The 17,878-nt window shown below is 32.2% G+C and overlaps 1 protein-coding gene and 1 non-coding gene across 2 annotated transcripts; both read right to left on the bottom strand.

Annotated features, from left to right (window-relative positions):
* Nucleotides 1-91: 91 nt before the first annotated feature.
* TRNAG-GCC (transfer RNA glycine (anticodon GCC)) lies at nucleotides 92-162 on the bottom strand. Its single transcript has one exon. It is a non-coding gene; the product is annotated as a tRNA-Gly (tRNA).
* Nucleotides 163-552: 390 nt separating this feature from the next.
* Nucleotides 553-3,140, bottom strand: LOC145588243 (uncharacterized). Its single transcript, XM_081644890.1, has 5 exons — nucleotides 2,983-3,140; nucleotides 2,839-2,897; nucleotides 2,679-2,728; nucleotides 1,214-1,359; nucleotides 553-1,144 (listed from the first exon to the last, which is right to left on the bottom strand). Exons 1-5 carry the CDS (start codon nucleotides 3,000-3,002, stop codon nucleotides 940-942), a joined length of 480 nt encoding a protein of 159 aa, XP_081501016.1. The 5' UTR covers nucleotides 3,003-3,140; the 3' UTR covers nucleotides 553-939.
* Nucleotides 3,141-17,878: the final 14,738 nt, after the last annotated feature.

A 17,878-nucleotide genomic window follows, 5' to 3' on the forward strand; every position in this document is an offset into this window, starting at 1 on the left:
AAATTAAAGTAAAAATACACAATGAAGATGGACATCTTTATGATTTAATCTATACTTCTGTCATGGATGGATTCGAGTAAAAAAACAATAATGCACCAGCCGGGAATCGAACCCGGGTCTGTACCGTGGCAGGGTACTATTCTACCACTAGACCACTGGTGCTATTTTATTAATAATATTTCACTTTGTTAACCTATATCGTAAAACAAACATTATAGAAATTCCACCCACAATCTATTTTAGTCTGCATCAAGTTCCTCTTAAATGAGAATATCCTAGTTTTACTTACTTGCATGTGCGTAACTTGTGAAAAAAAAAAATTCAAAAACAAAATATTCATTCATAAAATGTCATGAAGCCTTTCTTACATTCCTAAAATTCATCCCTATTTTATTTTAACAACTTATACATGTCACAAGTTTTCTAGCTGTCAAGCCTGTCATAGTGAAGTCAGGAAAAATAAGGAGAGGTTGATTTATTAATATAGATGATGTACGATTATAATTTGGATAGATTTCATATTTATAGACAATTTCTATTCCGTATAATATTAATGAAAAAGCTGATCATAAATTCATAATAGAGCCAAGAGAAAACTAATGTAATGTATTGAGATGTCTACCTACAAAAAATTTCAAACATACAAAAACCGCAGTGTACGTATTTGATAAGACACTGCTATATCTACTCACCTAAAGCTATAAAAGATTTTTGGTGACGTTGGGTTTGCAATGATTCTTTCACTTAAGAGCTACATGACCTATTAATAATTCTCAATTTTCCATATAAGACGGATAATCAACCCAACAAGCAGACTAAATCTTTTTCCATCGGTGATGATAGCCCCACAACATCTAGTATCACCGAAGCTTGAACTCCTGTACCTGTCTTCAGAGGAATCGATAGAAAAGCTGTTGCTGACATACCCAACTTTGCCATTCACATCTCCATGGACTGTGGTTTTGAAGAAGATTTTGTTTTCTTCTTCCTTTTCTTCTTTGCATCGTCTTTGGACTTCTTCTTTACAGGCTCAGCTTTAGGAGCTGGTTGGGTGTTCACCAGGTACCGATGTATGGCAGCGAATGGATCAGATTGGAAAGCAGGATGTTTTAAGACAGCCTCCATCCGTTCTGTCTCCTTCAATCTGCCATCAATAGATATATCAGTAAATCAAGTTAAACAACTGTAATTAAACAAAGGAATAGCCACTCACACTAGTTTCTGTCTGGATTTGCAATTCAATTTTTTAGGTGGAGGAGCAGGTTGCTGTGATTCTTTCACCTCAGGCAAGACTTCATTGAGGAGGGATAGGTCATAAGCTTTTAATTTCTTTTGCCGTTTTCTTGCACTCTTGCTTTTCTGGCAAAGAAAGAAACAGAACACAAGTGACAAAATGCAGCAGTAATATAGAGTTAAAAAAAATATCAGAGAAATTAATCAAATACAAAAATGCTATTGCAATCGATTAAACTTCCTCAAAGACTATCACTAGTGTCACACTATCTGACTATCACTAGTCTATCTGACTTGGATCTCCCTCCTCATTCTAGGTGCTGCACTATCACTAGTCACACTATCACCCAAAACTCTCTAAACTTCCTCAAATCTTTGTAGTAGAAATTTATTTATATCCACTGGAATTTCTTGCATTCGATTAAAGGTTACACAATCGCGCCACCTCCATATCCACCAAACAGTTATATCAAAGTAGGGAGGCCATATTTTCTGGATCAATATCATAGTTATTTTGTACCTTTATATTGCTGAGTGCTGACTATTCACTACTTTAGGTTGCCTGCTCTGAAATTGCTAGCATTAGCTGGGCCACTAACTTGCGAATGCTTTGCTATAACAGAATTATTTTTATTTTTTAAAGGGTCCAATACATATTTACATACTCTTACAATGTCACATACAGTTGTAGTTACACCCATTTATATTACAATGTTTCATATATGATCATGTGGAGAGAACACACGGGAAGAGTATTAGAGGTGTAAAGGATGTAAAATTACACTTAGGCGTATGTAGGATGGATCTCAAAAGGAAGGATGTTTATACATGATGAGATATAAAATAACCTCGCCCCCTCCCCACGGCCACATACTGCTGTTGCCTTCCCTTTATCAGGATGAGGATCTCCCAGTCTCCCTAGTTTTAGTTTTTCTTAATCTTCACCACCTGTCTTCCATTGCTCCTACTATTACAATTGGTTATGGTTGTAATGGTGGAAGAGTTGAGACTTCAGACTCTTGCATTTGGTGGTGGTATGACATTAGACAGTCAAGTGTTTAACCACCCAACCTAACATCGATCACCACCACCCTAGGCAACCACGCCAAAACATCGCCTCCGTTCATAGAGTGCCTGTTTATGGCACAGACATGCCAATTTATAATTGACTTTTGCTAGTTCTCTTATATAGAGCTACCAATGCAAAGTTATCATTGTATATCTCAATTCCCAACAACCAAAGTGCCTCCAACAATACACTTGATATACATACAGCATTAAACCATAACAAAGGTAAAAAAAGTAAAAAAAAAAAAAAACAAATTAGGAGCTCTATCATAGCCTAAAGTTTTGATTTTTTTAATCTTTTTATTTTTTTTTGGTACTACAATGTATTTGTTTTTTTTTTTCACAGTAAATTAATTAAGCTTGATTAGAAATTTTACCTTTGCAATCGCCTTTGTAGCACTTAATGAAGCAACAGTTTCTCTGACTTCTGCACTCGTTTTAAACAAAACCCAGAATCATAAACAGCCAATTTAACCATTTAAAGTAAAAGCCCAGAAAAAATTAATAATATTTCAGTAATTGGAAAGGAACTATTACTCGAATAAAACTCAAGTTTCTTTTCAAATTTGCGATCTGCTTTCTTCGTAGCATCCGACCTAATCATCAATTTTGCAGAAATTTTAACCCCCAAATTCATAAAAAAAATTAACAATTCCAAAAATATTTTGAGGCAGAAATTACCTGATATTTTTCAATCCCATATTGAATTATTTCCCGAGCTAAAGATTGAACAGAAAAATACACACTGATGATTTCTGTGATAATTCGCCGACTACGAAGAACAGAGAAGTTTTTTTTTTCTTTTTCTTTGAGGAAAGAGAAGAAGGTTTTTGGGCTAATTTTTTTTTTAGGGGTTTACGACCCAGCCCTAAAATAATAGGGTCTGGCCCGACCCACTACATCTTAGGGCGGACCCTTAAAGGGTTTTTGAGACTTTACAACATTTTATACTTGTATTTGAGATCGATCCAAACATTTATCATTTTGCATTTCACAAGGAAGACTTTTCAATGGCTACATAAATGTATTCATTGTAACTACTTTCAATCTCCATTATTTAAACATTGAAGATTAATCATGTCCATTCATATATATGAATTTGTTATTAAAAAAAAAAAAATCTACCCGGTAATAAAGACAAGTGTTTGATGATGATAAATGGGAAAAAAGTTTAAACTACAAACTGATTAGTGAGGAGGAATCGAAAAAAAAAAATCTCAATTGTAGGGGAAGAAAAAAAAACTGTAAAAAGAAATCTTTTACTACTATAAGAGATGGGCTGATGGCATAATTCAATTGAAAAAACTACAAACTGCAACATTATCGTATTGCTATCATCTTTTGATTTTTTAAATCTAATTAGTAATCATTAATCATGACATTAGCAAAAATTGCAATGTATTTCTAATCACATGAATGGAAAAAAGTCTACTCTAACAAACTCACTTATCATTATTGGTAGTATGTATCTAATTAAGATACCATAGCAACTTTGCTTTCCCATAAAAATTGAAAGAAATTGTGCAAAGATTTCATGAAACATTTGAGAATTTGAGGAAGCAGGAAAGAAATCGGAAAAAAAAGAAGGGGAAAGAGAAGGGGTCACTTACTATTTTTAATTAAAAAAAAAGTAATCTAGTCAATAAAATAGGGACAGTTTTACAATGGCTACAATAATCTTGTAGCCATTATAATATTTAAATATGAACCATTGATATGCAATATTAAATCATAGCCATCATTAATTTGTCTACATAATTCTAGTAATAATAAAAAAAATATATTTATAAAAACATTATTTTTAATCCCACAAAATAAATATATCTAACAGTACCAATTAAAATTATATACTTCATCTTTCCCAGCGAGATACTCTATCTGTTAAATGCAGTTTTGTATGACTTGTAGTTTCAATTGTATGGGCAGAGTTCATCTTCCCAAGTAAGGTATTAGGTATCTAATGTAATTCTTAGTTCTATGAAAAGGAGTTAGAATTAGAGACTACTGTAATTGTAAATGAATCAAAAAAACATAATACCTTTATTGACATTTTTCCATTTTTTTTTTTTTTTTTTTAAATATATAGATGAGGAAGATGATGATTCGTATTAATTTTGATGAAAATTGTAGACCTTAGATACTTCTATGGTTATTAATTATGAAACAACAATCAAGATTCAAGATACTTTCTTCATAATTTGAAGGTTTAAACTTCACAACAACGGTGATTTTGCGATTGTAAATAGCAGTTTTTTTGTTTTTTTTTTTTTTTTTTTTAAATAACTGAGAACAATGTTATAATTTATATTTTGATAAATGTTTAAAGTCAATTGAATGGATGGACAAGATTGGTTTTTAAAAATAAACGGTTAAAATTAAAAATAATTACAATGGCCACAATTTCTCTGTAGCCATTAAATAGTCTTCCATAAAATAGAGGGTATAGATCTAATAATAATAATTAATGGCATGGATCAAAATATTATGGTGGCTATAAAATTAGTGTAGCCATTGCAAAACTGTCCCAAATTCTTATATGTTGTTGAGTGTTCACAGCCATCATGAGTGTTACTTCGTTATTATTATAGGGGTTAATCGGTCAGTGTTACAAGGTTACTCGATTAATGTTTTAGAGGTTGGTCAATATTACAAGGGGTACTTGTTCAGTGTTGTTGGTGTTACTTTGTTATCTTACAAGCGGCCACATGGTGTGGTTAGCTGTACGCAAAACACTCGATTTGTCAAAACTTATTTTATATAATTATATTATCTAATCAACTAACATGAATTATATGTTAATGTATCAAAATCATATTTTGTAAGCGCCTGCATTTGAGCATATATTTTATATTTTATGTAGTAGGTCACTTATCTATCAACTTTTCCAACCTTACCTAAAGTTGCCAGAGTACGATTAACTAGCCTCTGAATTTGAAATCGCTACTTATATACCAGGTATTGATCATAATTTACAACTAATTAAACTTAATTTATTCGGGAAAAGTCTAATTAATTAAGTTGAACTTATCTTTAATAATGAGCAATATTTTACAGTATATGATATGCAATGTTGCTAGAAATTACATTACTTATATGAATTTTGCATGGCTGTAAACATTAGTAGATTACTAGATTAATAGTCCCTTACTTAAAGTGGCTTCAATTAACTCCACAATGCTCCCAAAAGGAAAATAACTCCGATATCTAAGGGTTAAGCATTCCTCCATTCAAGAATAAAGTCTTTAGTTCTTTTTTAACCCTGTGATCAGACTATATCCAATTGGTTAATGTTTGGTACTTAAATGAAAAATCAACTTCATCGATAATTAAGCATCACAATATTAGAAGCTCCAATCTAATCGTGCTAGCTACTTGCTTGTATTGTAATTAGCATTGCACACCTCTAATTAAGTTTAATTGATTAAGGTGATTCCAAGTTGTATATATACAGGTAATAAAACAAAGAAGAACGATTGCAGACTTAACAATCAAAGTCCTTAAACCTTAATTATATGTATTTTCTGCAACTTTCATACAAGTATATATCATGTTCACTAACCATTTATTTATGTTGGACCGCCATATGCACAATATATACATGTGAGATGACTTTGAAGGTATGTATATACACTTAATTTGTGTTATATTAACGCCTTGACCCGGCATCTTAGGGAATTAATACGAAGTATTAATAGTAAATTATCAACTTGGATGCCTACACCTCTACATAATAAGCTGTTTTGCAATGATGCTACAAACCCATCAGTTGAGAACTAATCAAATTCTTTGAAATAGCTCTGCACAAGATATTTTATCTAGGGTGTTTTCTTTTGTCATTGGTAGTCTTGCTAGATGCCGCGATTCCTCTAGGGAACACGAACCATCTCATGAGAGCATCGTGTAAGATCAAAAAGTACAAAATGTGCTATAACTTAGAGCATGTTTGTCCCGAATTTTGTCCTAATGGTTGTACAATTGATTGCGCTTCATGCAAGCCAATTTGTAGTCCTCCGATATCATTGTCATCATCTCTTGAATATGGTTCGCCTCCAATTGATGAGAATAAAGGCGGTAAGATTGCAAGTTGTTCTTTTCAACCACCAGCAGCCCCTTCAACTTCAGTCCCAATATTTCCACCACCACCTGTCTATCCTCCTGATTTACCAAATACAACAGCACCATATCCTTCAACTTCAAACCTCGGTCCATCTCCTCCTATTCTAGTCGTCGATCCACCAGCTCCAACACCACCATCTCCCGATACACTACCAGTATTTCCTCCTATTCAAATCGACGATCCATCCATTATTCCAATCCCACCATCACCGGTCTATCCTCCTGATACACCTAGACCTTCATCTCCTCCTGTTCTAATTGTTGATCCAACACCGCCATCTGCACCATCAACTGTCTATTATCCTCCTGATACGCCGCCTAAAACACCATCTCCTCCTACTCCATAACCGTCATCCCCATCACCTCCCTAAAATACTAGGGATTAAATATGTACGACGTCACAATTTTAAGATTAATTGATAACTGCCATTGTATTTTCGACTTGATTTAAGATTTAAATTGCGCTTTGGGATGCATAATTCCTCCTCCATGTTGCAATATTAAAGAAACAGGTGAAGTATTTGTATAATTGGTCCGATCCGGGTATCCCTATGATGTTTAATTTGTAAAAAAATTTGTAAGGAGACATCCCACATATACTCTACTTGTATATTATAATACACGTACTATTACTAATTTTTGCTGATTAAAAAGTTAAAAATCATTAAGTTCAAGTTTCTCAATTCATCCATCTGCAATTCTGCATGCACCACTCTCAAAATTTCATTACTTGTTTTATAAGATTTATTTTTACTTACATCAAAGTATGCTTTATATATAATAAACGAATTAAATGGATAAAAAAAAATAATATGAAGTATGGAGTATAAACCAATTAACAGATTGATTTATATTATGTAAAGTTGATAGGTTATTAATCATGTTATAATCTAGAAGAGGAGGCTCCTCAACAAATGGTATTACATGGATTCAGCAATTAAGATCAAGAATAATGTAGATAACATTTTTGTTATGACAAATAACATTTATATTATTAATTATTAATTATGATTAACGAGCATTAGGGAGCTAAACTCCAGGCACCTTTAACTTGAATAATAATTCTAGCTCTTTAGATACAAATAAAAACTTATATACTACTCCCTCCGTCTCAATATACAGTTCTTGTTTGTGTTTTTTCACAGTATTTAAAAATAGGCGGGAAAAGTAGGTGAAGTACATTAATAAATGTGAAAAGTGTAATTATAGACAAAAGTTGAAAAGAGAAAGTGGAAAAAAGTATAAAATATATGCAAAATTCAAAGGTAACTTAAAAAATACAATGAATAAAGTTTAAAAAAATGAGAGTATAATGATCTTTACAAATTATTCAAAAATAAAAACATAAACAACATTTTGAGTCTCCAAAATAAAATAAAAAAAAATAGGAATTATATTATGGTATTGAGGGAGTAGTAAATTGTCTCAATCTTATAAATTTCATTTTATTTGATTATTGTCCCATCATATCAATTCATGGTACTATACATCTAAAATCCTTCAATTTTCACCATACAATTGTTGAAATACAACTTTCTTTTATATATTGACAATAAAGTATTTATACTTTGTAACATTGACAATAAAGAATTTTTAGTCTAATTAAGAGTTTGCATAATCATAAAAAAAATACGCGAGCTACTTGTAGTACACTAGTACAGTAGTACTTGCAATTGTTGCAAGCAAGCGAGAAACACAATCATCCAGTAATTTAATACGAGTACTAGTAAAATCATCTTAAAATATAATATAGTCCGTACTATGTCAATGATTTATACGGAGTACTAGCTATAAAAAGATTTCTGAGCTTTCTGACTAAAGTCAGTCCAGTCAGTCATTGGATTCCAATTAACGTCATTTCTAAGTCTAACTGACAATTAAACTGTGTGATAAATCTGATCAACAAAATTTACAGTATAGTTGAATATTGGTCATTTTATTTTATCCAAGATTAATACAGTAAAATAATTTAATCACTCGGTATCATATGATCGATCAAACTACGGAGTAATAACACTGTCTGTACCTGGAGCTTAATTAATTAACAACATATCTGGACAGAAAATTTTGTTTTTATATATGGACCCACCATTTATTTAATTTTTTTGGCGTGTAATAGTTTTTGTATTTGCATATGGATGACATGCGATGCTGTTACTACCGACATTTACCCAACTTGACAACGGGGTGAATCTTTGTTTTTCAATCTTAATAAGTGTTACGCTTTGATTTTTTTCATTATTTATATAATGATTTTGACTTGATTAGTTTACTAATATATAAAATACAAATGTTATTGTATAATACATTATTGAAATCGTTATAATGTATACTTTCATATTATAAAATTTCCAATGATTTTATTAATATATAATTAGATAAATTAAGGGTCAAAGTCATGTCTCGGCATGCGTGTTTGGTCAAAGTGTAACACTTATTAAAACACGAAGGGGGTATGCACAATGCCTCAACTAGAGAGTGAGGGATAGCTCAAATGGTTAAAACGTCTTTTTTTATTTTAGAAAATTTTGCGATCAATTCTCACCCCCTTCCTTATGGCTCACTCCTTATTTTATTTATTTATATAATTTTTGGTCTATAAAAAGTTGTTGTGGCCTAAAAAAGCATAGTTGTAGATAAAGATTCAATCCCTAATTTGATAATTATGTTCATTACTTACATCAAATCTACTCTTCATTTACATTAATTGACAATCTTAAAATGACTAAACGAACAAATTCATACGACAAGTAATGAATACACTACTATAAATCTGATTATTATTTGAATAAATTCTAATATACACATTATTATACACTTTTACGAAGTAGCATAGTCCTACAACACAAAAAACCCATCCTCTCCCAAAAAAAAAAAAAAAAAAAAAAAAAAAAAAAAAAACTGAAAGTGAAAGTGAAAGAAAATGAAATCTACACGCCCATGCAAATTAGTTTATAACCCTTCGAAAACACCACAAATTTCAACCGTCCACGTAAGCTCGCGAAACCACACAATCTCCCTCCTCACCTCATCACCGCCCAATTTCACATTTCCCCACCCCACGCGCCACCTCAGCAAGTAGAAAGTCTTTTATTCAAACAACATTTTTCAAAATAATTAATTTTTTTTTCAATTAATTAATTTCCCGACAAAATTGACTATTCAATTTTTGCCATGTCTTTTACCGCCGTAAACTTGCTTACACACTGACATAGGTTTTTGCAAAGGCAGGCATAGCTGCGACTTCGGTGGACACCCCCGCAGACAATTATCCCCTAAACTTCCGGCTACCGGAGATTCTTCTCCGGCACCGGAAAATAATCCCGCCGGTGGAATCCCCGTCAAGTAATTTCCATCAAGAAATAATCTCTTTAAACTACTCTTCTTACTGAGCTCCAATGGGATTGATCCACGTAAGCGGTTGTACCTTAACGAAAGTGAGGCTAATACAGGGTATTCCGTCAAATTCACAGGAAAATACCCTTCAATTTTGTTAAACCCCAAATCAACGGCTACTATTGAGTTGTATTTGCTAGGCTTCCAGATCTCGACACGTGTAAAACTGTTGTTCGAGAGGTTGATTTGTTGTAAACCCGGAAGTTGGAAGAACCATGATTGTAAAACTCCGGTGAACGAGTTAGCACTGAGTTCGACCGTTTCAAGCTGAGTCAACTCGGAGAAGGAGGATTTTGAGATTGACCCAGATAATAAGTTTGATTTGATTGCAAGTTCGATTAGATTAGGGGGTAATTTGGGGAGATTACCGGAGAATTTGTTGAAGCTAAGGTCAAGCCTGGTCAAATGAGAGAGAAAAGGGAGAGTATTAGGGAGGGTACCAGTGAGTAAATTACCAGAAAGGTCAAGCTCTTGAAGAGATTTAAGGGATGAGATGGAAGAAGGAAGAGGGCCAGAAAAGGAATTTGATCTAAGAGTGAGTTGTTGGAGGAGAGAGAGGGAGGAGAGAGAAGGTGGGATTGAGCCATGGAATGAGTTTTGACCGAGGTCAAGGATGATGAGTTGGGTGAGTTGCGAGATGAGGGGGGTGAGAGTGCCGGAGTACCCGGCTGAGTCGAGTGTGATTGAGGTGACTCGGTTGGATGAGCAGGAGAGTCCGCAAATGAAGTGGGTTGTAATGGGTTTGGAGCATGGGTCGGAGGAGAAGTCCCAGGTTGAGAGACAGGAGGAGGGAAAGATTGATGAGGGGGTGATGGAGGATTTTAATGATTTTAAAGCGGCGATGTCGGCGGGGGCGGTGGTGGTGGTGGAGAGGGTAAATGGGAGGTGGAGGGATAGGAATAGGAGGGAGAGGAGGTGGTAGAGGTGGTGGTGGTGGTGGTGGTGGTGGTGGGGTTTAAGCATGATGAGTGAGGGAGTTTTGGAGGGGTTTTTGTTAATGAAATGTAATGTGGTATGGTGTATAAATTAATGGGGTTGAATTTCACTTATATAAGACCATTTCGAGTTGAGATATGTTGCGACCATTTCACTTACTTGGTTTTTAATCAAGTCACTACTTTAGCACCGTTAATAATCAACTTTATTTTCCATCAAAAATTGTGTATGATAATTCATCTCATGACATATGACACTAGAAAGCTTCTGAATTTTAACCTTTCAAGCAAAAATACTAAAGGCAAAATTCTCTGCCCACTCCAATCTTTTGAGTCAAACTTCTGTGTAATAATTGGTAACGTTAATATGTTAAATATTAATGCTCCTTTAAAACACAATTAACTTTTGTTCAAAGGCAAAATCATATAAGTGCTTTTCAGAGCATCTTCATCAATGGAGTTTCAAGCTAAAAAGCTAGTACTTCTAGTCTTCTAGATTATTTTACCTTTTGCAACATTTTAAATTTTTAGTAGAATTTAGGCAATTAGCTTCCATAATTGAATTAAGTTTATATATATATATACATATATATACATATATATATATAGGGGTGGGATCCAGTGAGAATAGGCCCATATGTGAGAATTTGTATTTATATGAGAATTGATCTTAAATTTAGAACATGTGAGTACAAATTTAGAACATAAGAGAAAAAATTTAGAACATGTGACTCAAATTAAACTTTAGAACATATGAGTAATAATTTAGAACATCAGTGTGAGTAATATGTTTAGAACATCTTATTTAAGAATTAGAACAAGTGACTAAATATTTAGTAAATTTGCTTTATGAAATTTTAAACATGAATAAAATTTAGATCATCTGATTTAAGATTAGGAACATGTGAATAAAAATTTAGAATAAATTGATATAGAATATAGAACATGTGAGTAAAAAATTTAGAATATACGAGTAAAAAATAGAACATACGCTTTAAAATCTGGAACATATAACTAAAAATCTTAGAACACACGTTTTAAAATTTAGAACATACAAGTTAAAATTTTGGAACAAGTTTTTAAAATTTATAATATCAAACTTAACTAATTTATGGTTTAGAACATGTGAATACTAAATTAGAACATTTGATTTAATTTAGAACACCTGAGGAAAAGTTTAGAACATCATATTTAAAATTTAGATCATAAGAGTTAAAATTTAGAACATAAAGAGTGTTCTCACATAAGAAAAATTCTCACATAAGATAAATTCTCACAAGAGCCTCCCCCTATATATATATATATATACCTCTTAAATTAAGCTTTCTTTTAATTTGTTGGGGTAGAAGCATAGAGTTATTCATCAATAGTTTATTCTATTTACTTAATATATAATGAAGTAATACGAAGTAAGAAGAAAGAAAGAGGGATTGAAATTATAAGAGACGGGGGAACTAATTTACGAAATATATAAATGTGAAGTATTTCACTCATGAAGAACACAAAATAAAGAAATAGAAATTGAGAAAAATGATTTTATAAATTGAGAAAGAGGGCTAAGCCCAGATTATTTATAGTTAACAGAATTGATAAGTTAACAAAAGTTAGCTTCTGAGTACCCAATTGATTAAAAATTAAAGTTGAGTGCCCAATTCCTAAAAAATCAGAAAGTTGAGTACCTATTTAGTGTATTTACTACTTCGTATGTTAACACGGACCATTTCTCTTCTTTCAATTCTTGTCGTGTCTTCAAGTAACAAGGTACGGTAAGTGTCCCTATTTGTTTTAGCATAAATTATCGCTAATTGATAACAAGAAATGAAAATTCAAGTACAATCATAATAAAGAGATAAATAAGACTAACAAATAGAAATAAAGAGAGTGTATTACGTCAATGAGACATTATATATTACAAAGTAATTCATCGATATATTGATTCATGTATCGATGTACCGACCTCAAAAATTCATACTTTCTTAAATAAACAATTAAGCTTAATTTCAGTTCAGTTCACTTCTTAACTTCCTTATCTCATAAACAATTTATTTCGGTTCATTTCAGTTCAGTTATTTTCAGTTTATTGAAATAGGCGTTAGATTACATTCTTCAGAGAAAATTGTCATAACTAGTTCTTCTTGTTAATCTTTATCAATAAACAAAATAAAAATTAAAGAAAAAAAATTGATTTTTAAAAATATTTCTTGGACTAGGTGGAATGCACTAAAATCTAGGCCAATAATGTGTTTTATATATGGTTAAGTATAATGAGAACCGGAGGTTGGGGCTTGAGTACAGAGTTAGTTGAATGTAACAACCAAGTTTTATCCGATTGTTCTTGTGGGTCATGATTCATCATTCATGGCATTATACAAGGTTGGTATTGTGGGGGATGTTCTGATTCCTGATGATTTCTTTTATGCATGTGTATAAAGTTTAAAGTTTTTATGCTGAATTTTACCAATCATTGATTATTATTTAGCTCCGTATTCAGTGTAAATAAGATCTCATATTGAAATAATGTTGGTTTATTTAATCAAATTAAATTGGATTTTAAACAATCATTTTAAACTTAAGCTGTAATACCATTTGAAATTGAAACAAAATTCAAAGTTCTTTGAAGTAATTATTTATTTGTCCATCTAAGTAATAACTAACATGTTTAGTTTCCAACATTTTATATGATCAATAACCGCATTAAAAGATCAATTTCTTATATGTAAAGTGTCATGCTATAGCTAAAGATCGAAGACATCAAAATGAAAAGAACTTTATCATTCTCTCAACAAATTGAACTTTAAATATATTATAAAGGTGCGTTCTATTCACCTGTTTTTTACTCATCTAAACTTATCTTAACTTATTGTATCTTATCTGAATTTATCTAAACTTATTAGCCCTTATAAGAACTTATTTTAGTTATAAATTAAATTGGGTAAACCTGATTAACTCTTATCACAACTTATCTGAACTTATCTTATCTGAACTTATTAACCTTGAAATAAGTGGAAATAAGTTGAACAGAACAGGGGTTAAATTGCATTAAATTATAACCCCTTTTTAATAATATATAAAGAAATCATAATAAAATTAACAGCCTATATTTGTGTATCCTCTTTAGAAGCTGCATTTTTTTTTTATTTTGAAATTTTGTTGAAGTTGTTTAATTTGTTTAGGTTGGTAACATTCATATTAACTTAAGCTAGTTGACAAAAGAATAATCAAATACTCAACTGTATATAGCCATTAGTTAACAAATCCTAAATTGGGCAATTATCCATATAAACAAAGCAAAACTCGTAGAACCATGGGAATCATATCTTTCACAATCATTAAATCAATTAGTTAACAGCTGTTGGATGACCTGTTGTTGGATATGCACTACTTCGTACTTCATAATTTAATCTTCAAAAACAAGGATTTTCAAACGCAATTCAAATAAAGTAACAATGCGTACGTATTGTACGTGTTTCCTGGTCCAAGCAATATAAAAGCATATGATTGTCACTTAAATATGTGCGGCTTATATACTTGTATATTACTGGAGTGAACTTTTGGGAGTAAGACATTTGCTTAGTTGTGGACTGGCTGTGTAGCAATTTAAGTAACCAAGTACTTCCATAGTTCTATTATATCATGCACCATATGGATTTAAAAGCTAGTATAACGGAGTGATGGATGATAGAGGATTAGTTAATTTTGGTACTCGGGTGAGTGGGTGACGTGACATAGTGAATTGATATAACAGTTACTTGTATATAGTAATACAAGGTAATTATGCATACATAAGTTAGAATTGCGATAATTTATTATGAGATCAAGGTAGTGACTATTTAATAGTAGTAAGACATAAGGCTATAAGGGCACATAACTTTAAAACATGTAGTATCGATCTATCCACTTACCGGTAATATTTTGAGGCTAGGACTTGTAATTGATGGAGTATTATAGAATGGTAGTGTGAGGTTTGAGCTTTTATATATTCGCATAGGTAAAATAGACTTATAGAATGATTTGGGTGATACGAAATTACGAAGTACATAATAACTTAATAAGCAAAAAAGAATCGAGAGTTGAAGAACATAAAAGAACCACGGCCAAACTGGCTAAAGTTGGACCTTGGAGTATATTGCTTAGGCAGTTAGGCCTACATGCATTGTTTGGGCCCAGGGCCGTAGCAATGATTTTGGGGGCCCTGTTCCAAATCGAAATAGGAGCCCTTAATAATGTGAAAAATATATAAAAAAAATTTTATCTAGAATTATATTTTTACCTAGAATTTCGACCTTAAAAAATAAATAAAAAAAATATTGCTTAGATACAGAGAAGTACGAGTATAAACAGATCAAAGTGTATACAATTCATCAATAATTATGACTATTATGTAATTAACAGATATTATCAAAACAGATTTACCTTTAAACGATTATCAAAACAGATTTACCTTTAAAATAGTAGTAAAAATACTAACTAAAATTAACAGATTATGTAATTAACATATTATCAAAACAACTTGTGTATAAAACTATAAAATACTATTAAAAATTGCTTCAATTCATTATCAAGACCAGAAAAAAAAAAAAAAAAATGATTACATTTAAACGATTCGATGAGCACGGAGCAAAGAACTGAAATTGCTTCAAATCTTCAATTCAATTTTTATGTTGTATCATTTGGGAATAGATGAAGATGATTAAAAATTGATGGAAGATAACCCATATATGTGTACAGTAAAATAATTACCGTTTGATAACAATAATTATGGAAGATCGAAATTGATTTCTCATTGCCATTGTTATGGAACAAAAATAGTTTGAATTTGACTGAGTTTAATATTTTTTCGTTGAAAATCCTTAAATGGGTGAATAAGCAATACTATGTTCCATATTTTCCATAGAATTGATTGATGTAATTATGGAGGAATTTGGAAAATTGGAGTAATTAATATAGAAGGTTGAAAAAAGGGGGAAAATAATGAGGAAGATTAGCGCGAATAAGTGAATATCATAATATGCATAGTATGTTTTGGCGTTATAAACAAGGAGGTTTAGCCTTTTTTTTCTTTTTTTTTTAATTATCAGAATTAAAAAAAAAGGGCCCCTTTAAATTGGGGACCCTGTGCAAAGGGGCACCTTGCACTTGCTGTTCTACGGGCCTGTTTGGGCCTGAACCATGTAGTTCAACACTCATAACAGTTATGAATTATTATTATTATTATTATTATTATTATTGAGAAAACAGCCATGAATTATTAGTGTGTATGTTTGGAAAATTATTCAATATTTAGGATAGTTTTTTTATTTTATTTTTTCCAAGGTAATATAAAGAACCCTAATAAATCGACACCTCACCTCTGCAGGTCAACGCTTGAGAGTAGAGGGGGAAGTAAGGAAATCCCCTTATTCCCAAGCAAATGTAGTTGGTAGGGCTTAAATTCGTGATCTTAAGGTCACAAGGTGAGTTCCCGCCAACTCTACCAAGCTTTGTTACATATGTATACTTGTGAGTAGGTAAAATGCAAGCATATGAATATGATCATAAGTGTTTGTTTGATTGACATAATAGAAAAAAGAAAATTAACACCTTTTTATATTGTGATTTACTTCGTAGTCCATACTATCTAATTTTCGAAATACAAAATACTTATAACGGAATTTTATTTATTTATTTTTTTTTTTTTTTGAGGAAATAATGGAATGTATTTAGAATATGAGAACATGTGACATTTGAGTGTTTCAAATCACATTCAATATGGGTCCAAAAAATTTAGGTTAGGTTAGATAAGGTAAATTATGTCTTTAAATAATGGAGTATTCTATAATGTTCAAATTGATTGATTACCAATTACTCATAGTTTCTTATTGAAAATTAATACTCCATAGATCTCAATTTTTTTTTTAATCAACATTGCGAAATTCCAATATGAAAAAGCTTGAAGAAATAGTGTATTCGTCCTCTTCGAGTCAATTAGTTTTACCATGTATTAGGCTCTTAGCTACACAAATTATGCAAAGGTCACTTGTGACAAAATTTAATCTCATCTCAAAACTTTCTCTCTCTACAAAGAGAGCTTCTCCCTCTAGAGCACTAGAGCCTTATCCCCTAAACCCCAACTTTCCACCGTCTTCCACCGCTTTCCTATTCCTCCATGGTTACACAAACTTCAATTTCTATTTACAAAAGCTAGGATCAGATTAAAGTTCACAAATAACCACTTTAATTCTTCAATTTCTTGTTTTTTTTTTCGGTGACCCTACATCACAACTAATTCCCCTATTTTAATTTCCCCTGTTTCGAATAAGATGACAGTCCGTAAATGCTCCCATATGAGCCGGCGAAGCTCATCCTCAAGCTCTAATCCCTGCTTCCTCAATCATCTGGTATTGGGCAAGTTCATAGACTATAGAAATTTTTCCGAGACCCGAATCCAGAAGTGGGTTTCCAGCCAGTGGTTTACATTTGGGGAAGTTAAAGTCCAGAAATTCGATAATATTTTCTTATTTCTTTGTGCGGACGTTCGCGATCGAGAAGCTATGCTACAACAAGGTTCCGCGGCGTACCAAGCGGCTCTCTTAGTCTTTACTCCTTGGACTTAGGGTAAGTCAATCAGAGATGTGAATTTTGACAAGGCTGCTATTTGGGTTCATCTTGATGAGGTACCTTTGAATTTATGTGAGATTAATGTCGTTAATCCAATGCTTACTATGGCTGGAAACATTATGTGTTCGGATGAACCCGTTCCTGGATCAATTAAATGCGTGGTTAGAGTAAAACTTCACATTCGTGTTTTGGAATCATTAATATCCGGCTTTTACTTGGACCTTGGACATTCTGAGTTTAAGTGGATTAATTTCAGATATGAGAATTTGTTTATATTGTGCTCTAACTGCAATAGAGTTGGCCATAAGAAGAATGCTTGCCCTTTGAATCATTATAGCCCTGCTTCTTTTGTTGTTGATAAGAACGGGTCGTGTAAGCCTGCTAATTTACATTCCCGTAATCTCTCGAATTTGAATATTGGCCTGAAGAGAATTGAAAAATATAGAACAACCATAGTGAATCTCAGGAGTTTTTCCAAAATCATTGACCTACCACAACCCCAGAGCACTCTTCCCCTCAAAAGACACTGTGAG

This window comes from Chenopodium album, chromosome 17 (genome assembly GCF_948465745.1).
Source record: "Chenopodium album chromosome 17, dcCheAlbu1.1, whole genome shotgun sequence".
Classification (NCBI taxonomy): domain Eukaryota; kingdom Viridiplantae; phylum Streptophyta; class Magnoliopsida; order Caryophyllales; family Amaranthaceae; genus Chenopodium; species Chenopodium album.

Bases quoted from the DNA above. Each gene is read 5' to 3' on its own strand.
- LOC145588243 (XM_081644890.1), bottom strand. From the start codon at position 3,002: ATGGGATTGAAAAATATCAG. The intron at 1,360-2,678 runs GTAAAATTTCTA...TTTCTTTGCCAG, and splicing joins CTACAAAGGCGATTGCAAAG to AAAAGCAAGAGTGCAAGAAA. The intron at 1,145-1,213 runs GTGAGTGGCTAT...TATTGATGGCAG, and splicing joins AAATCCAGACAGAAACTAGT to ATTGAAGGAGACAGAACGGA.